Genomic DNA, 23,768 nt, shown 5'->3' on the forward strand with positions numbered 1-23,768 from the left:
CACCAGCATGACGCAACAGGAACCGGGATTCGTGGGACAAGGCAATGTTTTTCCAGTCCTCAATTGTCCAGTGTTTGTGATCACGTGCCCACTGGAGCTGCTTCTTATTGTTTTTAGCTGATATGACTGGAACCCGGTGTGTTTGTCTGCTGCAATAGCCCATCCGCGACAAGGACTGCGTTGTGCGTTCCGAGATGCCATTCTGCACACCACTGTTGTAATGGGTTTGCATTTTTGATGTTAGAACGTTCTCGTGAATAAACACTTTGATTTTTGTAAATTGGGACTCTTGTCTGTTTCATTCAACCAGAATATTACAAACTCTGGGTTGCAGACTGAGTAGATTAATTGAAGTTTATGAACATTGATAACAAAATTTCAACTCAATGCTGCTATTGTTTTTAATTTCGTAAAGCAACTTGTGTTTCTTCACCAGGCAAAGGGTAACTAACTAGAAGGCTGGTGGTGAGTGGTTACTACGGGTAAGCAAGAGAGTTGCCAGTGTGATGTGCATAATCGGAGGTGGAGCCAGTGCGAAGCCTGTCTGCCCAACAACATATCATACTAATTTGAGTGTCTTGGATTTACATTTACTATGTTACGTCTAGTCTATGAGACCAGGCTGCAATGCCCACACTCATTGCTTGCTCTCCTGCAGCTCAACAGCTGATCTAGGCTGTGTGTGCTGGGTGTGGCACATCCTTCCCACTGCTGAACAATACTGCGTATCTGTGCTGCTAATATCAATTGTGCAGAGATAATTTAGTCTCATCCCGTTTAGTTATAGTTTTTTCTGGGTCTATTATTTAGTCAGTTATAGTCTCGTCAATTGGCACACAAAAAAAATTGGTGTTGATATTGATATTGATATTGATAATTGATATTTTAGTCACTGTTTTTGTTGACGAAATTAACACTGGTCTCTACTAGTCTCTACTAGTCTCTAGTAGAGCCTCAAACTACCTTGTATATCAAGATCGGTATAGAAAAACCTCTCGTTATGAGAGAACCAAACTAGCCTGGTTCCAGATCTGTTTGTGCTGTCTTGCCACCTCCTTTGGTTATTGTCGGGCCATCAACTACCTGTCAAACTGCCTTTCTTTTCTACGAATTGACCTGCCAAGATCCTACAATCTTCTGTTCTGTCTTGTTTGTGTTCTAGTTGAGAGCTTTTCCTCAACCACCTTAGAGACAGAGTGAACTCTTATGGTAGTGTAGATCTGAAAATATACAGCAGAAGCCACATACAATTCAGTGTCAATAACAAAAATGCATTCACTTGACTAAAACACAAGTTGTTTCAAGTGGATTAGTGTAAGTAAGGAGGTGGGAGGAAGTCAGTCTAGGCGTCCAGATGAACGGACAGCAGACGATAGTGGTGGGCTGACTGCTTCCAACTTAACCTCCGGCTCTAACTACTGCCTAGACCGTCCTGATAGTTTGTTATTACGTAACAACACACACACGCCTAAGCAGTGATGGTGTGAGCTGACACACACACACACACACACACACACACACACACACACACACACACACACACACACACACACACACACACACACACACACACACACACACACACACACACACACACACACACACACACACACACACACACACAACCCAAAACCTCACACACACACACACACACACAGAGAGCTGGTTTAGGTAGTACCTAATAGGTACTGTACTTATCCTGGTCTACTTCCCTGACTGAGGATCTCATAATAGGATTACTGACGTCCTGAGTGCAGTCCTCTGAGACTGACAGAGTGAGTGAAGAGATCAATGGAGTAAGACAAATGGTAAGGAATTGTACTCTCTTTTTTTTCCCTCAGAGTGATATGCAGATCTTATTGTGGTGTTGTTCTTGCCTTGTTGATTATTTTACATTTATTCTACTTTCTTACTTTGGCTTTGGTCCAAGGGACAGCAGTTGTCTTTGGTCCCCATTCTCTAGTAGCATCGTTCTGCTGCTATGGTGCCGATCCATACTATGCACCCTCAGGTGAGTCAGACCATCTCTCCTCTGGCTATACAAACCCTCTGCTAATGATTCAGACTGTACCTAATACAGTGGGCTCATAATGTCCAAGTGAGTCAGGGTTTCTATTCTTCCAGCCTGATGAGGGGACACCTAAACAAAGTGACCAGCCGACCAAGATGCTAATCGTGCTAGACAGTGAGGACAGTGAGGAAGGTATAGTACCCTAGTATGCCCTCTCTAGCAATAACAGAGTCATTATTTCATTGTTGTTTTTGGGCGGTTATCGTGTGTGCAATTATCAAAGAATACTTTTAGTAAAAAAGGATGGAAACAAGTGTTTTTGTAAAAATAGTGACGGGATATGAGTGATAGTTTGAGCATCAACAGATTTATTGGGGACCATCCTAATGTAGTATCACTGTGAACCACAAGGCTCTGATCTGACGTGAAGAATAACTTGGCATGTTGGTGTCTTTCATACAGAGTCCGGTTAGGAAGAATAATTTGACACGTTGATGTCTTTCATTCATAGAGTCCATTGAAGAGCAGCAGCCGGCTACGCCATGGAATGACCTGTGTATTATAGATCGCGTAGGCTTCAACAGGTGAGGTTTTATCCTCTGTGTGACTGACGATAACCATCACTATATTGGTAATCATCAAGAACAGATCATCTCATCCCTAATCCAGACTTGTTGTTCAAGTGTTCAAGTCCTGCAATTGCCCCAGATATGTGTTTGGTTCTTTGTTGTCTTGAGATGGTTCATTGGGCATCTCTCTTTCTCTTTCTTACTCTTTCTTTCTCTGTGTCTCTCTCCCTCTCTCACTCTCCCTCTTCATCTGTCTGTCCCTCCCTCCCTCTATCACAGTGCTAAGATGTCAGAGGAACAAGTGGAGGTAAGGCAATCCATCAGTAGTCCTCATTAACATGATGTTATGATGCATTGCAATCATAGGGATACATCTTGTGTGGGTATTGTGTGTACTATCTGATGCCCCCAACCCCTGTCCCCCCTTATGATGTTGTATGGTAAGCCTGTAACATCTTCGTTTCCCATTAAGGAGCTATACAGTTCTATTCTAATTTATTATATATTTTGTATTCTACTCTATTGTATTGTATTCTACTATATTCTCTTCTATTCTCTTCTATTCTATTCCGTTCTGTTCTATTCCATTCTATTCTATTCAGAATGCGTTCTCCCAGATTGCGCTGGCCTTTAGTAGTGACCAGTACACCCTGAAGCAGAGGCTGCAGGCAGAGGAGCATGCTAGGAACCTGGCTGAGGAGAACATCCAGCTGGAGCTGATGAGAGGCCGGGAGACACTGGAGGTATTGGAGAAGGAGGGTGGATGGGGTCACTGCAATGAAGGAAGAGAAGTATTGGACGTTTCCCCTCTAGCCTGTTCCACTCACCAATCCCTGAGACCCTTAATCATAATAAATGATGTTTGAGCCAGAGTGAAAGTGTGAGTTAGTACCTTATTTTTTCTAATGAATATGATGACAAGCGTCAGCAGCACTGTGTCCCTGACATTGAGAACAACTTTTTGTTGGGGGGGGGGGGATATAAGGCCTACAGCATACAATGTGTGTATTGTATATGAGGTTTTTTGTAACAGAGTTTTGACCTGTCTCACTGTGTCGTCAGACTCTAAAGGCTCTGTGTCTGGACAGTATGCGCAGTAAGATCCTCCAGAGACTAGAGCTGTGTCTGGATATACTGGGAGGAACAGTGGAGAGAATCTCCAACACAGCAGAGGTGTTGGGAGCTGTACATCAGGTAGTCTCTCTCACACAGACATTACTGTACAGTCTATCTGGCTCAAGACTTTGATTATGGATTGGATCAGCTACACATTACACCCCAATGACTGAATCAATGGGGAAGGACACAATCATCACACTCGTCACTGATACTTTGAGACTTGAGTAGAATGAAGCTGCTATTATTTGTGGTTCAGTACAGGTTTATATACTCTGCCTACACATACCGTATACATACTCAATGTAGCTGTACTCTGTATGGTAGGAGGCTCGTGTGAGTCGAGCGGTGGAGCTGATGGTGAGCCACGTTGACAACCTGAAGAGGCGTTATGAGAGAGACATCACGGAGCTGGACGAGACCAAGAAACTCAACAGGAAAATCCTCCGTAGGAACTACAGCGACCCTAGAGGTAAGTACCACCAGTGTAACTGTCTGGGTTCAAACTCGGATGTCCCGCACGCCTCAAGACTGTGTTAGCCCGCTGAGCTAAAGCCTAGACCTAGATTTCAGGTCTAGGTTGTCGGTGAGGTTACTTATCACGTAGGCATGGTTCACTGAATCATCATAGGTCTACCTGAATATGGCTTGGTATGTGATAGGCACAGATGCTGTTATCTGACTGGTGTGTCTCTCGCTGCAGATGAAGGAGAGTTCAGGCAGAAGGACAATAAAACCTCTCAGCAGGTAGGAGCACTTCCCTGTCTTCATGCAGAGGATATTCACTATGTATAACATTGTGTCATAATTGTTTTTATCTTGTTTTACCCTCCAATCCCTTTCCTGTCTCTCTTCCTTCCTCTCGTTCCTCTAGTTGCACATTGGTGCAAGTCGCCGAAGGGTCAGCATAGCAGTGATCACCAAACAAGTCCAGGTCTGCGCATGTTCAAGTCCTTCCTCTCCAAAGACATGCACGTACCCACGCACACCAACTATCTGCCTATTCTTTTGCCTCAGGAAAAGAGAAAATGGGAAAGAGGGCTGCAGAAGTCATTCTCATTAGATCATGGGATAGGCAAGAAGTCACTCTCAACCCCATCTCCATCAATGGACTCCATCACAGAGTCCAACCCTTCAGTCATGGTCAAGACAGAAGAGATGGATGTTCCCTTACTGGCTGGCAGGTAATGTAGGTGTAAAGGACTTCACGCTGCTTGCTTAGCGAGTACCACTTCCTCCCGATTCGGCCCATACCTGGCGCAAACTCGGGACCTCTGCCTCACAAACACACATGAACGTCCTCCCTCAAGCATATTAGCCCGATCGCGCCACCTCAAAAGCTAGCAATGAGGTGAAGCAAGCGGGACACTTCAGGCTGAGGAGTGCATTTCACACATCCCCATGTGCTACATAGGAATATACAGTATCTACATGCAAGGGTTAAAGGAAATTAGAATTTACTTCAATTTTCTCGCTGTAATTTTCATTTAATTTCATTCAAATTCCAAGTCAGTCTTTGAATTCAGAGAATTGAATTCCATTCAATTCCAATGTTAGGTCAAATCCAAGAATTCGATATTATCCCCAACAATTCCACAAATTCAAATGTAATTCCGTCAGGCTTTCAGGCTGATCAAGGCACTGTTCAGACAGCCTAGCTATACTGGAAATGAAATATAGAAATACAAGTTGAAATTATTTAAAACAAATACTATAGTCAATGTTTGATGCATCAATTACATTACCTGAGATATGTAGAAATACTCAATTCCAATTCAATTCCAAAGATTAAATGTTTTCTTTGACATGACATGAAAATTGTTGAAATTCAAATTGAATTTAACAAATTCTCCACTTCATGAGTGAATTCAAGAATTTAATTGAAATGTCAAATTAAATTGGAATTGACCCTAACCCTGCCACAAACCAAACCTTTTTGCTGATTCAAGACCACATGAAGCCCCTGATGATAACAAACAAGAAGTCGCTGCTGTTGTCCAGTCACCACCTGAACCAGACCCCTCTCCAGTCTATACAGCACCCTGTCCCACTCTCACACACAAGCCAAACGAAGTGGACACCAAGAAAAACAGCATGAGGTACAGTATAGAATTTACACATAAATAACATTTCCTGTAGCCAATACGACACCTTTTTATATGCAAGGGGAAGTCCTCAGGACTAAATTATACTGAACAAAAATATAAACGCAACATGTAAAGTATTGGACCCATGTTAAAAGATCCCAGAAATGTTCCATACGCACAAATGTTGTGCCCAAATTTGTTTACATCCCTGTTAGTGAGCATTTCTTCTTTGCCAAGATAATCCATCCACCTGACAGGTGTGGCATATCAAGATGCTTGATATGATTAAACAGCATGATCATTTAACAAAGGCCACTCTAGAATGTGCAGTTTTGTCACACAACACAATACCGAAGATGTCTCACGTTTTGAGGGAGCGTGCAACTGGCATGCTGACTGCAGGAATGTCCATCAGAGCCGTTGCTAGTGAATTTAATGTTAATTTCTCTACCTTAAGCCACCTCCAACATAATTTTACAGAATTTGGCAGTACGTCCAGCTGGCCTCACAACCTAAGACCACGTGTATGGCGTCGTGTGGCCGATCGGTTTGCTGATATTAACCTTGTGAACAGAGTGCCCCATGGTGGCAGTGGAGCTATGGTATGGGCAGGCATAAGCTACGGACAACGAACACAATTGCATTTTATCGGTGGCAATTTGAATGCACAGAGATACAGTAATGAGATCCTGAGGTCCATTGTCATGCCATTCATCTGCCGCCATCACCTCATGTTTCAGCATGATAAATGCACGGCCCCATGTCACAAGGATCTGTCCACGATTCCTGGAAGCTGAAAATGTCCCAGTTCTTCCATGGCTTGCATATTCACCAGACATTTCAGCAATTGAGCATGTTTAGGATGTTCTGGATAGATGTGTACGACAGCCTGTTCCAGTTCCTGCCAATATTCAGCAACTTTGCACAGCCGTTGAATAGGAGTGGGACAACATTCCACAGATCACAATCAACAGCCTGATCTACTCTATGCAAAGGAGATGTGTCGCAGATACTGACTGGTTTTCCGATCCATGTCCCTACCTTTTTTTTAAAGGTTTCTGTGACAAACAGATGCATATCCCAGTCATGTGATATCCATAGATTAGGGCTTAATTTATTTATTTTGATTGACTTTTTCCCCCTTATATGAACTGTAACTCAGTAAAGTTTTTGAAATTGTTGCATAAAACACCGGTTCTTTGCGTCAGGAAGTGGAGCAAAACTAGATTTTATTTCACAATAGGACTAGTAAAAAGTTTAGGCCTTGATCACACCGACAGCATCATTGCATTTTGGTACACCAGAAGTACATTCATGAGTCAAACTGTATGCATAGACGGCTTGACAGAAATGGTAGCAGAATGTGAATGTTGAACTTTTGTTGCACATATATCCAGATGATGCTGTGTAACATTTTGCCCAATGACACTAAGTGTGATCAAGGTGTTAGATTTGGACAATATCTTCAGGGCCTAGCGCTCAGCACAGTGTCTGCTGACAAACAAATCATAAACTCAGCAAAAAAAGAAACATCCCTTTTTCAGGACCCTGTCTTTCAAAGATAATTCGTAAAAATCCAAATAACTTCACAGATCTTCATTGTAAAGGGTTTAAACACTGTTTTCCATGCTTGTTCAATGAACCATGAACAATTAATGAACATGCATCTGTGGAACGGTCGTTAAGACACTAACAGCTTACAGARGGTAGGCAATTAAGCTCACAGTTATGACAACTTAGGACACTAAAGAGGCCTTTCTACTGACTCTGAAAAACACCAAAAGAAGGATGCCCAGGGTTAGTCACATGTCTGTAGAACTTGTTCAGTTTATGTCTCATTTGTTGAATCTTGTTATGTTCATACAAATATTTACACAATATTTAAGTTTGCTGAAAATAAACGCAGTTGACAGTGAGAGGACGTTTCTTATTTTACTGAGTTTAGTTATTGCAATAATCATTGTCTGAGTATTCAATAATCACGTTTAAGTCTCATAATATATTTACGTTCCGATTATCTGGCCGACATACAATAAATACACACCAAACCAATATCGAGGAAGGCGTGCCAAGGGAGGAGAACAGCTACCAGCAAAGAGGGGCACACCTTGCCATAGACGGTTACAATATGGGTCACAGTAGAATTTAGATTACACCACAGCCACTGCCCCCGTCCTCCCAAGGCACACCAGCCTGTACAATTGTGAAGGGATCCCCCAAAACAAAGGGTAAAGCACAGCTTTTATACCTGGGCATGGCAGCCATGCCATTAATTGACAATTGCCTACACCTGGCCCTGAGATGGACAGCGTTTTAACACATCAACAGTTTGACCCTGTTATACACATGTTCAGAGGTACAATAATAACACGACAATGGCACAATAACACAACAAGGAATTGGCTAAACAAGGGCCTTGTTGTTGTATTCTAACATGGCATGTGTGTCTGTGAAAGTTCACCTTTGGATACTCTAATAAGGTACAGACATAAAGGCAAGGCCGCGCTGGAGAGGACGGAGAGGAGGAAAGGGAACAGAGAGAAAACAATGACACACACCGACCAATGCATCACTGGAACGTAAGTCACTTATAATCAAATCAAATCAAATTGTATTTGTCACGTGCGCCGAATACAACAGGTGTAGACCTTACAGTGAAATGCTTACTTACAAGCCCTTAAAAACTTCTTCAGGATAGGGGGCAGTATTTTCACGTCCGAAGGAAAAGTGTGCCCAAAGTAAACTGCCTGTTACTCAGGCCCAGAAGCTAGGATATGCACATGCATGATAGTATTGGATACAAAACACTCTACAGTTTCTAAAACTGTTAAAATAATGTCTGTGAGTATAACAGAACTGATTTCGCAGGCGAAACCCTGAGCACAATCCATCCAGGGATTTTTTTGTTATTGAGGTCATTGTGTTTTCCAATGATTTTCTATGGGAAACCTGATTTATTAGGGCCCAGATTGCAGTTCATATGGCTTCCACTAGATGTCAACAGTCTTTAGAAATTGTTCAATGTTTTTCTTTTCAGAAATGAAGAAGTAGTCCTATTCTTTCCATGTGTCACTCAGATGGACTTAAGTCTTTTGGTGCGCGTGAACAGGAGCGCGCTCCTCGTTATTTTCCTCCGGTATTGGAAACCGTTTATTCCGTCTTAAATTTGATCGATTATTTACATTTTAGGGTACCTGAGGTTGGATTAGAAAAGTTGTTTGAAATGTTTGGACAGGTAACTTATTAGATACTTTGTAGTCATGTTGGGCGAGTTGGAACCGGTGTATATCTGAATCAAACGCGCCAAATAAATGGACATTTTTGGGATATAAAGAAGGAATTTATCGAACAAATTGACCATTTATTGTGTCACTGAGACACAATTTGGGATTGCAAAAAGATGATCTTCAAAGGTATGGCATTTATTATATCGCTATTTCTGACTTTCGTGTCACATTAGCCTGGTTGAAAAATGGTTTTCATGTTTTTGTATGCGGGGCGCTGTCCTCAGATAATCGCATGGTGTGCTTTTGCCGTAAGGCCTTTTTGAAATCTGACACAGCGCCTGGATTAACAAGAAGTTAAGCTTTATTTTGATGTATTACACTTGTATTTATATGAATATTAAATATTTATATTTCTGTAGTTTGAATTTGGCGCTCTGCAATTTCACAGGATGTTGTCAAGTCTATCCCACTAACGGGATTCGAGCGTTAAGGGATTTAACCATCAATGCAGGTTTAAGACAAAGTAAAAAATAGATAAGGAAGAAATTATAAAAAAATGTAAGTGCAGCAGTAAAATAACAATGGCGAGGCTATATACAGGGGGTACCGGTACAGAGTCAATGTGTGGGGGGGCTATACTTTGACTTTCTCTGATGTCACTACTATGGAAGTATATTGCAGTTCAACATTTATTCTTCCATACCTTATTGCCATGACAGTGACACCCAGCTTCTCTTTTTAGGTGTGGCCCTATGTGCAGAGAGCGCCCCCTGGCCCACTGGATGTGGCACTGCCGCTGGGTTGTCCTCAGTGTGTATCTGGTAGTGCTCTGCTGTGTGATACTACTGATCATCCTCTTCTGGCTCGGTCCTGAACGTCTGCTGTGAGCTGATGAGATTTAACACAAACACTTCCTGAAGGAGACAGATAGACAAAGCACTTCCTGGTTCTGACCTGGCTTCTGATTGGTCATTGAACAGCTTCACCCAATAAACATTCCTGAAAGAATCACGTTTCAATTCTGTGATTAATCCATTTAAGTATGACAATGTCACTGTTTTGTCTTTTTTGTGTGCTATGATATTTTATATTGACTAGAAACAAATGCCTCTGCAAATGAATCTCTCTAAAAAGAAATTGCACTTTGAGAATCAGTAATATAAAGCCTTTTTATTATAAATATACAAACAATATCAAAACTGATATAATCAACTGGTTAGTACCACAACAAAACCGCAATGCAGTGAAAACATCCAACACAATCATGTTTCAAACCAACCACTTAGATGAATATAAATTAATAGTTTAACAGGTTAACATTCAGCTTATTTCGTGTTATTGTTAGTGTACTACAGCTTAAGGAGAAACAGCAACTTTATAGCATTTTCTAACACTATTTTCAAAAATAATATGAAAAATGATATAATAAAATTCTAGTGAGAGTTACAGGTAACTGCCCCCAAAAGATCTATGCCAAGCCGCATTGAAGCTGTTCTAGCGGCTCGTGGTGGCCCAACGTCCTATTAAGACACTATGCTGGTGTTTCCTTTATTTTGGGAAGTTACCTGTATATTGTGCCCATACTGCTTGAGGAAACCTCTTAAGTTAATAGATAGAGAAAGAAAACTGTTACAGTCTAGACATTTTATTAAAGAAATAAATGATTATATTAGGAAGGCCGTAACTTAATTTGGAACCTAGGTGAACCTTGTTGTGCAAATGTAACAGTATAACTTTAAACCGTCCCCTCGCCCCGACACGGGCGCGAACCAGGGACCTTCTGCACACATCAACGGTCGCCCACGAAGCATCGTTACCCATCACTCCACAAAAGCCGCGGCCCTTGCAGAGCAAGGTGCAACACTACTTCTAGGTTTCAGAGCAAGTGACGTAACTGATTGAAACGCTACTAGCGCGTACCCGCTAACTAGCTAGCCATTTCACATCCGTTACACAAATATGTGTACCACACACAAAGAGAGTCTACAGTAAGCAGTAATCTTGAAATGTTATAGCCAGTTAAAAATGTATGAAACTTGTTACAAAAACTTAACATATTTAACCTGTAGAAAATAATCAAATTGACTCACAATATCAACTTTRTTTTTWAAATAAAATAAATAAACTGGCAAAGCGCCTTACATAGAAATGACAAACTTTCTTTACATAAAGATTAAATAAAATACATARGTCACAAGTGGTAGAGCTAGGTGCTTATCATGGTACCCAACTACCCATGGAGCCAAAGTCGTCTTCTGCATTTTGTCAGGGACAGTTGTCCTTCACCAGGGACATACAGTATAGTCTCACAGAGTCCATTGATTCAATAAATACAGACATACTCAATAGTTTAGAGGGTCCTTCGCTCCTCGTGTGTAGCATAGCATACTGCAGTAGGGCGACTCCCCCTGGTTACAGCCAGAGACATATACTGTATAGATATACACATATAATTATGTACCGTATACAGTATATATGGCTGTGGTTACACCTGGCTAACGATCTCTGAGTCCTCTTCAACAAACCACTGCACTGGAGTTCCATCTGCAGCCCTCTGGAGGATCACCTTTTGGTGGGGACCCTGAATCACAACAACACATTCACGTTCCTTTAGTTCCATATCTATATGTTTTAAAATATAAATAGGGGATGCTAGTTATGCTAAGATAAATGTGTGTTATGCTGGTGAGTGTTAGAGGGTATTGTCACCTGCATGTAGGGCGGAAGGTGAGGGGACGTGGGGCTCTTTACTCTGAATGACCCCTGCCGCTCCAGGGAACCCGGGCGTGACTTCTGGAACTGATTTTGGAACTGGTTCCGCTGGTGCCAGGATTTGAGCTCCTCTGACACCATCTCCCTGGGTAGCACCCGGGCGAGGTGTTCGGGGTACTCCCTCAGTGACGGGGTACGTACGAGGTGGGTGTAGGGGAGTGGGAGCTTCAGAACTCTCCTGGGGGATAACGGTGGGGGCCCATGTCCCTCCTGCTGCCAGTGCCTGTGCTGGGGCTGGGGGGCCTTGGAGGGGGAAAGGTAGAGATCCCTCCCCAGGGGACTGTCCAGGTCCTGCGGGGAAAGAGGGGAACAGTGTCCTTRCTCCGCCATTCTCSTTCTCAAGCTGGGAGAGGACTGGTGCTGGTTGTTGTTCTTGTAAAAGCTGGGGCTGTTGTAGCCATTGAACGCAGGGCTGGTGGGACTTTTAGCTCCATAGTGGAAGCCGTAGGGAGGAGGGCAGAGCTTGGGGATCTCTGTGGGTGCGGGGCCCTCCCTGTCTATGTGATTGTCCCGGCTGGGGGAGCTGGTGTAGGAGGGGACAGAGTGTTCAGAGCTGCTGTCCTCAGAGCTGGACTGGTACAAGCGCTGGGGAGAGTACTGTGGAGACCGAACCAGGAACTCCGGCCGTCTGCGTGGCAACCTGGCACGCCCACGTCCTTCACTCAGGTCATGAGCGGGCTTACTTTTGGGAAGTCTGAGAAGAGGAAAATAGACAGAGAAGAAAAAAGTTAACTACTGTGATGCAATTTGTGTATGTCTCTCTCCCTGCAACGTGCATTAATACAGCAACTTCATTATTACATGTATTAGTCAATGTATTTTATGAATATAATTGATGTTACTTATGACAAATCCACAACCAAAGTCCACAACAACAGACACATGAGAAGACACAATACAGCTAATCAACACAGTCATGTTGCTATGGTTTTGACATTCTGTGTTATGGTGTTGACGTTGTGTGTGATGGTGATGACATTCTGCGTTATGGTGTTGACGTTCTGAAGCATTGGTTGTTTACCTGAAGGACTGTGAGTACTGTCTGCGTACGTGCAGCTCTGGAGTAGAGGGGGCGCTGGAGGAGTGGGTTTGACCATGTCTCAGAGCCAGGTTCTTAATGGAGGGGAAGTGGGAGGGCAGGACTCTACTGTCTGCAGGAAACACTGGGGTCCCTACTGGACTGCTGCTCCGAGAAAGAAGGAGATAGAGAGGGTGCAGGGCAGGAGTATAACAACTGCTAGTTCAAAAGTTAGAGTCGTGCAGTATATTTAGTCAAAAGCAAATCACTTTTTATGGGGTTCTGAGCAGAATAAATATTTTATTAGTGAAGTAGGGCCTGCACAGTCAGCTGCTCCACCTTTCCCAGCTAGCAATGAGGAATCGGCCCAGAAGCGTGCCTCTTCCGGGGGGTCGGAACTGATTGAAATGGCCCGTAATCAGGTGTTGAACTCGGCCCAGAATCAAAATGAATCGAATCGGCCCAAGTACATCGGGCCGTTGCTGTCTACCGGAATTCAGCCGACTTTGCAAGCATCTTACCAGAATCCTTTCCAGAAGCGGCCTGATGCTAATTTAAATAAATGTATACAAAATTTCCCAATTTAGTAATTTTAAATGACTATTATACATTTTATACATACAAATTTTACCCATCCACACATTTTTTTTTACAACTGTCTTGTCCCTTCGCTGCAACTCCCGTACCAAGCTGCACTGCTTCTTGACACAATGCATACTTAACCTGGAAGCCAGCCGCTCCAATGTGTCGGAGGAAACACCATACACCTGTTGACCGTGTCAGCGTGCATGTGCCTGGCCCGCCACAGGAGTCGCTACAGCGCGATGGGACAAGGACATCAAGGCTGGCCAAACCCTCCCCTAACCCGGACAACCCTGGGCCAATTGTACGTCGCCTCATGGGTCTCCCGGTCGCGGCCAGCGTGGGTATCGAACCAGCATCTYTAGCAACGCAGTTTGCACTGTGATGCAGTGTCTTAGACGTCAGCCCCACTCGTGAGGCCCCATCCAGTTTTTCATGCTTATCAATTGCCTTGCACAAAGTATCAAAATACTAAAATACCACTTAAATAGGACTCTTAAAGAATGTCATTTAAATGTTAATTTTATTTTTMGGTCACAGAAACAATGAGAAAATATGGAAAAATAAATAATGAAATGTTAATTATATAAAGCAGCCCGTGCAATCATCTGCCAGAGAGTAGCCACAATCGGCCCAAGCCCCAAGTCATACATTTGGGCCAGATGATAACTCACACAGGAATCGGCCSGAGCTCAATCCTGGCATGCCAGCCATAAGTAATACTGCCGAAGGCGGCCCAGACTCGGGTCACATGACGTCGGCCGAGTCTGACTCTCAGCCGGAATCGGCCCAGATCTACTGTGCTAACTGGGTTATTAGTCCACAGGGTTTCAATCCAAAAAGGACGTTGACTCTTACCTGGACCTGCTGCTGCAGGCAGAGAGGGGTTTGTTGGGTCTTAGGTAAGGCTGGTCCAGGCTAGACTCTCTCCAGGGGGAGTTCTGGATGGGGGAGCGTTCAGGGTACTCCACACTGCAGTTGGAGCCCATACTGAAGCTCTGGGTCTGGGTCTGCTCCACACTGCAGCTGGAGACGAGGCTCTGGCCGGAGGAGTGTTGGAGACTGCCCTGGGAGGAGGAGGACTGGAGGGACAGGGAGCCCTCAGAGGATTGCAGGAGTGGGTCTACAGACGCTGAGGGAGAGAGAGGGCCAGAGTCGACGTCTATGGAATGACAGAGGAGACATAATAGTAAGAGTCAGACATGATGACACTTTGGAGGTGTTGAATTGTATTGGCATTTCTACTGTGTTAGTTGATAACTCACCATCGTCCAAGGCCACTGCATCAGACAGGGAGCTGTCATCAGACATGCACAGATCTGGCGACAGAAAGAGGCTTTATTCAAGACTTTATTCAATTAGGGGAAGGGGTTGGGTGAATTATCAACATTGTAGCGTAATTCTTATGAAATGTATTGCTTATGTGATTCAATAACAAAACAATTGTGTATAAAAAAAAGACAATCCATCCATCCAACCTCCAGTGAGAACGGCACCTAACCTTCCTGCAGATTGCAGAGCCCAATGTGTCCAGATGGGGGCATAAGTAGCAAATGCACAGCACTCACCTCTGTGTTTGGCTGAGTCATTCTTCTTGTTAGTTGGTGGAGAGGAGCACTCCTTCCTGATCCTGTGCTGAAACACAGCTTCCTGTAGATCCTTGACTTTCTTCTCCTCCCTCTTGTACTGCTGCAGCCTGCTCTTCTTCTGTGGTTTAGACAGGTGATCCTCCACTGAGAGTCTACGAGCTGCCTCAACGATCTGGAGCTGCAAGGCCAGGTCAGCTTCTAGGGAGTGGAGTTCTGAATCCTGTGGAGAAGGTTTTTCGCTTCAATCAAGGTCAAGAACACAAATAACAGGATTTAAAAAAAATCCCCTTTATCTCCCCAATTTCGATCTTGTCTCCTTGCTGCAACTCCCCAACGGTCTCGGGAGMCGAAGGTCGAGTCATGTGTACTCAGACCCGCCAAACCGCGTTTCTTAACACCCTCGCGCTTAACCCGGAAACCAGCCGCACCAATGTGTCAGAGGAAACACTGTTCAACTGACGACCGAGGTCAGCCTGCAGGTGCCCGGCCCMCTACAAGGGTCGCTAGAGCGCGATGAGTCAAGTAAAGCCCCCCCGGCCAAACCCTCTACTAACCCGGACGGCGCTGGGACAATTGTGCGCCGCCCTAAGGGACTCCCGATCACGGCCGGTTGTGATACAGCCTGGGATCAAACCCGGGTCTGTAGTGACACCTCTAGCACTGCATCTCTTAGACCGCTGCGCCACTCAGGAGGCGCAGGAAGAGCATTTATTTCACATTTTTACAAAAAACTTTGTGGAAACTGCAATAGATGAACTTCGCACTGAATCTTGCAAGACATTGAGAGATGTTGCTACACCTGGCTGCATTTCAAACGAAACAAAACCAAACTGAGTAGCCTATACTGTACCTCTCCATCCTGGTGTATGAGTCTGTCGTCCAGTTTGAAGGACGCTCCTATTCTCCTGCGAACGCGAGGGGGCTTCTCATTAGGCAGTAAAGGGTAGTCTGACGGCAGTTTTCCGGTCAGCTCCTGTAAATAAAGCAAATCCCAAATCAAGTCGATTTGTTTGTAAACACACACTCCTTATATCTTAACCACCAACTCTAAATGTAGAAYAGGTGATTTGGAATCACGTTCTCATGATCACGTTCCCAAATGTCACCTCAAACTCTGAGGATGTCCTCTTGGTCTAATGGGTAAGACGCTGTGTTGACTAGAACCCCTAATTGCAGTGTGACTACTCACAGCCTCTCTGATGCAGAGTTTTTTGATTTCCTGTAGACACAGTTCCAGTTTCTCCTCCAGAACCTGGTGCTTCAGCCTCATGGCCCGGGTGTGAGTGGTCAAGTCCTTGACTGGCGACGTGGGGCTGTCGGGACCTGCATCGCACATAGATGATGTTAATGATTTTAAAACAGAGCACAGGCCCCCATTATAGGCATCACATGGTGCCACATTTGGAGGTTTTATCACAAAATGAATGATCATTATGGATTATATATTTTTTCTACAGATGTAGGATCTTAATTTGATCACTCAGTTGCAGGATAATTTTTATGCAATGCAGGAAATGTACAATTTATAGTGTATTTGAGGTTAAAAAAGGCTTCTAAAGTTTGTAATTTCCATTTGGACATTTCAGACGGATTTTAACTTGTGAAAAATGTATCAACCTCTTCAAAAAATGTTGCTGCAGGATTTCCTGGTGCTGCAGGATTATTTTCCTGCTGTAGCAAACTGGCTCAAATTAAGATCCTACATCTGTAGCTACCCTACTAGATGCAAGATGGCGCTGACAGATGGTCGCCTCGCTTCAAGTCCTTAGGAAACTATACTATCACTAAACTTCTAGCTCCTGAACTTATCTCTAAAGTTCAATATTTGCACATACAATTGTAAAAACAGCTTCAATATTTAGGTCTCAGCATTAATAATACGTTCTGTGCTTTCTATAAAGTTTTATATCTGCACCTAGATCTAAAGTTCCGCATTGTTGATGTGTTGAGCTCCTACCAGAGTTGATTATGATCCCACTGTCAGTGTCACTGATCTCCTCTTTATGCATATCCTCTTTATCCATCATGGCTGTTGGAAGGTCTTCTTTACAGTGTTAAAACAATACCTGTCGGAAAAGAGTTAAATAGTTTAATCAGATTGTATAAATCATCATTATTCACACAAAAAAACATATCCATCGTTTAGATCACTCAGGAAAGTGAAAAATTGCTTAACCTAAAAAACTATTACAAGATATTGCACAATCATCAGTTTCCACCCCTGATGCTGAATGTCTCTTTAAACACTGATTTAGTCCCCACTAGTGCTACCCCCATCTCCCTCTTCCCCTGCTTCCATCCTCTTCTCCCCTGTTCTCCTATTACAATAGGCAGCAGCCTCCACGCTTGACTCGGCACATGTGCGAGGGGTCCAGGGGTTAATCCAAAACCGGGCGCCATGGCGACGGTCACAGGGCACAACACCATTCTCTGGAAGGGTGTGTGTGTGTTGTGTGTCGCAGTGAGGTGTGTCAGAGGGTGTTTAAAGGGACGGACCCGCAAAAAGACCCAGAAGAAAGCAGATGGCTGCAAGGCAAGGAAATMACCCCTCTCATGGACTGCACCTGTTCCCCCCTCCCAAAGTCTCACCCACACACAGACGCGCACACACCAGTTCTCCATTCAATCGGTGTCCAGAGAAACAACCCTCAAGGGGCTTTTGAAGTGGAAGAATGTCTGAATGCTTAGCCTGTCTCTGTAGCATCAGACAGCTCACTTAAAGCCACTGGAGATTCATGATTTGGCACATCTCTGATTTCACTGACACATTCTCACACTGTAGAACACATAAAAAAGGTGTATGTGTGCAACTCGTGTTTATGGACTATTCAATAATCTGCCACTTTATATGCTGTAGGTTGTCCTTGAAGCTAACCCAAGATTCTAAAAGTGACTTATAAAGCCCAGCATAGGGGKCAGAACAGCAAGTTGAAAATCATGTTTGGGTTCTACAGATGTAGGATCTTAATTTGATCACTTTTGTTTCTGATCATTTTCCTGCACATCCGGAAATGAAAACTTGTCGTCTATTCAAGGTTTAAAAAAGCTTCTAAAGTTTGTAATTTTCACTTTAAAATGTCAGACTTGATTTGCCCTAATGAAAAATGGATCAACTACAAAAAATGTCCATTAATTATAATCCATATAATTTCCAGTTGCTGCAGGATTATTTTCCTGCTGTAGCAAACTGGCTCAAATTAAGACCCTACATCTGTATAGCAGGAGAGGAGGTGAAGGCTGACTCATTGACAGACTTGATTCTCATGTCATCTGACATGAGTTGGGGGGAGTTGAGGAAGTCAACTAAGGATAAGACTAAAAAAATCTATATTTAGTTTCTAGGTGAACAACTTTATTTTCATTCACGTGTCTGTCATCAGCTGTAGCTGTACCTCTCCTCTCCTCCACGTTTCAGCAGATCACAAAGGACTTCTTTATGGCAGCTAACGAGATTATAGGATATCATTACCATCCCTTGTAACAGGTCAGTAGTACAAGTATGTGTAGGATGGCACCCTACTCCCTATATAGTGCACATCTTTTGACCATAACTCTGGTCAAAAGTCATGCACTATCTAGGGAATAGGATACCATTTCGTACACACCAGAAGACTTTTACAACACAGGAAATAACTTCCTTTAGACCGAATAGCTATTGGGGATGCTGACATGTATCTTCTGTATCTATGTCTAAAAACACAACTACAGTATGTCAACGGACAGAAGGAGCTCATGTAGCTCATGTCCCTATTCACATTCAGGTCATGTAGCCTTAGCCCCRGTGGGTGACCAAGTCCAAGTAATCCACTGGTCCTATCTAGAGCAGTGATGTTTAGAGATGGGTATCAGGCCTGTTCCTGTAGGGATCATGAGAAACCCCTTGCCAGGATGTTATTGTGTTGAGTCCCACTGGCTGGGTCGGCCTATATCGGCCCATCCTCTGTCCATTCAGCAGAGTAACTCATGTGGACTGATGCAGCTTTGAGAAAGCCAGAGCAGCACAAAGAGTGAACAGCATGCTATAGTCTACCGCTGTTGGCTGAAAACACAGAGGCAAACAAAGGCTCTATATCCCCTGTATCCATCCACCAGTCTGCATAATCTACTGTGGGTTCAATAACTGCTGACACCTTTGGATGGGCTGGATCCAGCTCCAGTCGAGGAGGAGTGGTGGTGGTTTGCTTGGCCCAACAGTGAGACAACAGAGCAGGAGGAGGGGGGAAAGGAACAGAGCTGGGGCCTACAGTGAGACAACAGAGCAAGAGGAGGGGGGAAAGGAACAGAGCTGGGGCCTACAGTGAGACAGTGGAAGGAAGAGGAACTCTAGCTTTGAATGAAAACTGATATGAGCAGAAACAGAGCACATTCCGAGCATATCATTTTCGATTCCAGGCTAGAATACCTCCTCTCAAAGAGAGGAAATTAACAGGTCTGAGTCTGAGTGGGTGAAGTGGAGTGAGGTAGGGGAATTTAGACTCCCTGACGCAGCCACATGAATAATATAAAACTGAGACGGCAACAGGAACACAGGAACTGGCTAATCAGACGCAGGCAGAGGCAGGGTAATGTGGTATTTTGCCCACTTACACCCCATAACTCTCCCAAGACTTTCACAATGTCTGTGGTTACCTGGAGCCTATATCTACTGAGTGGGTGGGTGGAAGAGTTGGGTTGGGATACAGCATCATTCAGGACCTTCTAGAAGTTGTAAACTTATGCCAAAACATACAACATTTCCCATATAGTATTTGTATGTGAGCACTGACAACATAGGGTGGGGAAAGAGGGCAAAACATCAGAACTTTTTTTTGTCACATGCACCYAATAAAACAGGCGTAGACTTTCCCGTAAAATAATTACTTAAGAGCCCTTTCCCAACAATGCAGAGTTAAAAAGTAAGAATGTTTTTAATAAAAATGAGCTAAATATAAAAAATAGGAAATAGTAACACAATAAAATAACAATAATGAGGCTATATACAAGGAGTACCGGTACCAAGTCAATGTGCAGGGGCAAGAGGTAGTATAGGTAATTAAGGTAATACCCCTACATGTAGGTAGGGGTAAAAGTGAKGAGGCAATCAYYATAGATAATWAACAGGGGTTAATGTAAATAGTCTGGGTAGCCATTTGATTTACTGTGCAGCAGTCTTATGGCTTGTGGATAGAAGCTGTTCATGAGCCTTTTGGTCCCAGACCTGGCGCTCTGGTACCGCTTGCCGTGCGGTAGCAGAGAGAACCGTATATGACTTGGGTGGTTGGTCTTTGACAATTTTTAGGGCCTTCCTATGACACCGCCTGGCATAGAGGTGCTGGATTGCAAGGAGCTCGGCCCCAGTGATGTACTGGGCCATACGCACTACCCTCTGTAGCGCCTTGCGGTCGGTTGCCGAGCAGTCAATATGCTCTCAATGCTGCAGCTGTATAACTTTTTGAGGATTTGAGGGCCAATGCCAAATCTTTTCAGTCTCCTGATGGAGAAGAGGCATTGTAGTTCCCCCTTCACTACTGTGTTGGCATGTTTGGACCATGATAGGTCTTTAGTGATGTGGTCACCGAGGAACATGAAGCTCTCGACCTGCTCTATTACAGCCCTGTCGATGTGAATGTGGCATGCTCGGCCCTCCATTTCCTGTAGTCCACGATCAGCTCCTTTGTCTTGCTCACGTTGAGGGAGAGATTATTGTCCTGGCACCACACTGCCAAGTCTCTGTCCTCCTCCCTATAGGCTGTCTCATCGTCGTTGGTGATCAGGCCTACCACTGTCGTGTCGTCTGCAAACTTAATGATTGTGTTGGGAATTGTGCGGGCCACGCAGTCGTGGGTGAACAGGTAGTACAGAAGGGGACTAAGCACACACCTCTGAGGGGCCCTCGTGTTGAGGGCCAGCGTGGCGGATGTGTTGTAGCCTACCCTCACCCCCTGGGGGCGGCCCGTCAGGAAGTCCAGGATCCAGTTGCAGAGGGAGGTGTCCAGTCCCAGGGCCCTTCGCATAGTGATGAGCTTGGAAGGAACTATGGTGCTGAACCCTGAGCTGTAGTCAATTAACAGCATTCTTACGTAGGTAGCCTTTTCCCAGGGCATTGACATCATCATATTGACATTTAATATTGCCATAGTCTTCATACTGTATACAAGTAAGATTGTTGAAAACATAGGGTGAGGACTGAGGAGGGGTGAATTTGAAAATCAACAAATCACTCCATTGGGTCAAGAATAGCCAATTAGCTCAACATTTCCTGTAGAAGTATTGCCATTACCTTATGCTCCACCCTATAGCACATTACTTCATTGCTGTTGTCATAACAAGCTAATTACACCAGTCCTGTGATGATGATCACAGCAAACGATGACAGCTATCTAAGGAGGGTTTCTCAGGATAGTAGCTTACGGTTACACCCATCCTCATCCCCCTCTGCTCGCCGGACCATGAAAACGAAGCATCTAACGGGAAACGGTTTGTTTATAGGAGGAGAGGATGATGGTGAGGATTCACTGTCTGTCTCCCAGACTTTCCCTGTTATCCACCATCCATTCCCAGCCTCTGGAAGAGTGTGTGTGTGTGTGTGTGTGTGTGTGTGTGTGTGTGTGTGTGTGTGTGTGTGTGTGTGTGTGTGTGTGTGTGTGTGTGTGTGTGTGTGTGTGTGTGTGTGTGTGTGTGTGTGTGTGTGTGTGTGTGTGTGTGTGTGCCTCTGGGATTCTCCTGGAATGTAGCCCACCACCACCATTGCATTACCACTGTGGTCGGGTCTAGGCTGCTGGAATTACCAACGGGGGCTAGCTACCCTAGGAAACAGTGAGGGATGCCTGTGTGTGTATGTGTGTGTGTATGTGTACGTGTGCATGTGTGTTCAACTGAAACTAAACCAGGCCTATGTGAAGCCTGTAATTAAGATTCTCTAGGGTATGCTGATACTATGGAAGAAACCAAACGACTTTACAGTATGTCTGATTTCAGAGGCTGGTCAACAGCCAACATCCATTCAGCAAAATAGATCCATTCTGTTCTGTCTGTATATATACAGAGGGAATGGAGAGAATGAATCAGCAGACTGATTATTGATCATCATTGATCTAAATGAAACTCCAATCCAATCCAAAGCCCATCAATACTATATATAGTTAAGATCAAATTCTTATTTACAATGGCGGCRTACCCCGGGCCAAACTCGGACGACGCTGGGCCAATTGTGCGCTMGCCTATGGGACTCCCAATCATGGTAGGATGTGATACAGCCTGGATCCGAACCAGAGACTGTAGTGACGCCACTTGCATTGAGATGCAGTGCKTTAGACTGCTGCGCCATTCAGGAGCCCTATACTAGGAACATGTTTCCTATGTCAACTTCCATTCAGAACTGTGTCATCATTATTAGAGGCTTAGTTTTCCAATGGAGACAATAATAAAAGTTGCCGTAARGAGCAACACATACTTTCCTGGTCCCTGTCGGTGGAGGCCATATCCTAGCCAGACACAGCACCTCTGTTGCAGACCAAAGACAATATAAATACAGAGACCTAAGAAGAGATCCTCCATTGTTCTCCAAGATCAAGCCATATGGCTTTCTTTGACTCTCCGGGCCTCAAGACGACTTAATAGTGGTCAACCCCTGTAAATTATGGTAACAGGATGTGTGACTGACTGACTTAGCTTCTTCGCCCTTTCATAGTATCTCTGGTTCTTTTCCTTTACCCTACAGGTCAATTGTCAAATGATCTATGTGCTTGTCACAAGTAAACAATTCAACTTTGCAAATACTGAAGCAGAATTAACACTGAGGTGTTACAGGTCAGTGGGAGTTGTTTGTCAACAATTTCAAATGGACAACTTTCTTGTGTAGTGGCAATGGATGAAAATAACACCATTCAACTTTTTTCTGTTCAAAGACAAAAGGCTTGTTATGWGAGACCATTACATTAGCTACTTGTGTCTCATCTTCCTGTGTTAAATAGCTTTCAACATGTGGCAGGATCTACTCATTACTGTGTCATTGAAATGACTAGTGTGTTTAGAGTCGACACACTCTTGCTGAGTAATATGGACTATTGCAATTTTAATTCTGGGAAGTAAACGTTAAGCAATTGTCGTGACTCACAGTTTATCAGACAAATAATAACCATGRAAAATAACAGGATGTCTGAGAGTGACTCATCTAAAGTAAAAAAAATATTTGATGTCTGAAATAAAGCATACMTTTCAGAGTTGAAAAAGTCATCCTCAGTCACACAGAAAGAACTCAAATAGCTGCAATATAACATCGAATTATACTTTGTATCAGTTGCCCATAGTTTATCCCTGTCTACATTGTAACATTGTAACAACCAGAGTGCAATACCCTGTCACTGTAACTGTATTCTCATTTTCCCATATAACAACAATACGTTCATAAAACTCGAATGTTTTTACCTTCTAAACGCGTTGGTCCAGCAAWCCTGAGGACTTCACAGCATGCTGAGTCTTTCTCAAGTCAGATGTGTGATGGACATGGGGGGCGGCGTTCCGTTCTCTGGTGGGACATCTGTCCTCAGATCATACCATTATCTGGAAAGAGAGAGGGTTGTCTCACTTGAGCTGTGGGTTTAGTTTCCCAAATGCAAAAGAGTTTTACGTGGATCAACTGTTGCGAGTTGTGAATTGTACAGACTTTTTATTTTACGTGGTATAGTTTCTGAACCATTAAAAAAMAATAAAATAAATMTAACTTTATGTTGGTTAATTCCCCCTATCTACAAGGAACATTTTTTTCTCCAGACACGCTCTGCCCCATTGACACAGCACACGACACCCGGAGGGGGGA

At 43.9% G+C, this 23,768-nt stretch overlaps 2 protein-coding genes and 1 long non-coding RNA gene across 3 annotated transcripts; 2 read left to right on the plus strand and 1 right to left on the minus strand.

The window, feature by feature from the left end:
- The first annotated feature begins 1,924 nt into the window (after positions 1 to 1,924).
- On the plus strand, positions 1,925 to 2,595 carry LOC111976742 (uncharacterized). Its single transcript, XR_002878960.2, has 3 exons — positions 1,925 to 2,011; positions 2,125 to 2,203; positions 2,523 to 2,595. It is a non-coding gene; the product is annotated as an uncharacterized lncRNA (long non-coding RNA).
- A 1,802-nt stretch (positions 2,596 to 4,397) lies between these two features.
- LOC111976563 (uncharacterized) lies at positions 4,398 to 9,924 on the plus strand. Its single transcript, XM_070448182.1, has 5 exons — positions 4,398 to 4,443; positions 4,571 to 4,880; positions 5,646 to 5,795; positions 8,264 to 8,362; positions 9,753 to 9,924. The coding sequence occupies exons 2-5, from the start codon at positions 4,639 to 4,641 to the stop codon at positions 9,895 to 9,897; spliced, it is 636 nt and encodes a 211-aa protein (XP_070304283.1). The 5' UTR covers positions 4,398 to 4,443; positions 4,571 to 4,638; the 3' UTR covers positions 9,898 to 9,924.
- A 241-nt stretch (positions 9,925 to 10,165) lies between these two features.
- Positions 10,166 to 23,569, minus strand: inavaa (innate immunity activator a). The gene is made up of 11 exons (XM_070448153.1): positions 23,378 to 23,569; positions 16,929 to 17,037; positions 16,161 to 16,294; positions 15,822 to 15,944; positions 14,951 to 15,191; positions 14,648 to 14,701; positions 14,241 to 14,544; positions 13,642 to 13,741; positions 12,804 to 13,024; positions 11,720 to 12,476; positions 10,166 to 11,591 (listed from the first exon to the last, which is right to left on the minus strand). The coding sequence occupies exons 2-11, from the start codon at positions 16,996 to 16,998 to the stop codon at positions 11,496 to 11,498; spliced, it is 2,100 nt and encodes a 699-aa protein (XP_070304254.1). The 5' UTR covers positions 16,999 to 17,037; positions 23,378 to 23,569; the 3' UTR covers positions 10,166 to 11,495.
- Between the last annotated feature and the right edge of the window lie 199 nt (positions 23,570 to 23,768).

This window comes from Salvelinus sp. IW2-2015, linkage group LG17 (genome assembly GCF_002910315.2).
Source record: "Salvelinus sp. IW2-2015 linkage group LG17, ASM291031v2, whole genome shotgun sequence".
In the NCBI taxonomy this organism is placed as follows: Eukaryota; Metazoa; Chordata; class Actinopteri; order Salmoniformes; family Salmonidae; genus Salvelinus; species Salvelinus sp. IW2-2015.

Coding starts and splice junctions, on each gene's coding strand:
- LOC111976563 (XM_070448182.1), top strand. CDS start 4,639: ATGTTCAAGTCCTTCCTCTCCAAAGACATGCACGTACCCACGCACACC. Junction 4,881..5,645: donor GTTCCCTTACTGGCTGGCAG/GTAATGTAGGTG, acceptor TGCTGATTCAAG/ACCACATGAAGCCCCTGATG. Junction 5,796..8,263: donor ACCAAGAAAAACAGCATGAG/GTACAGTATAGA, acceptor TACTCTAATAAG/GTACAGACATAAAGGCAAGG.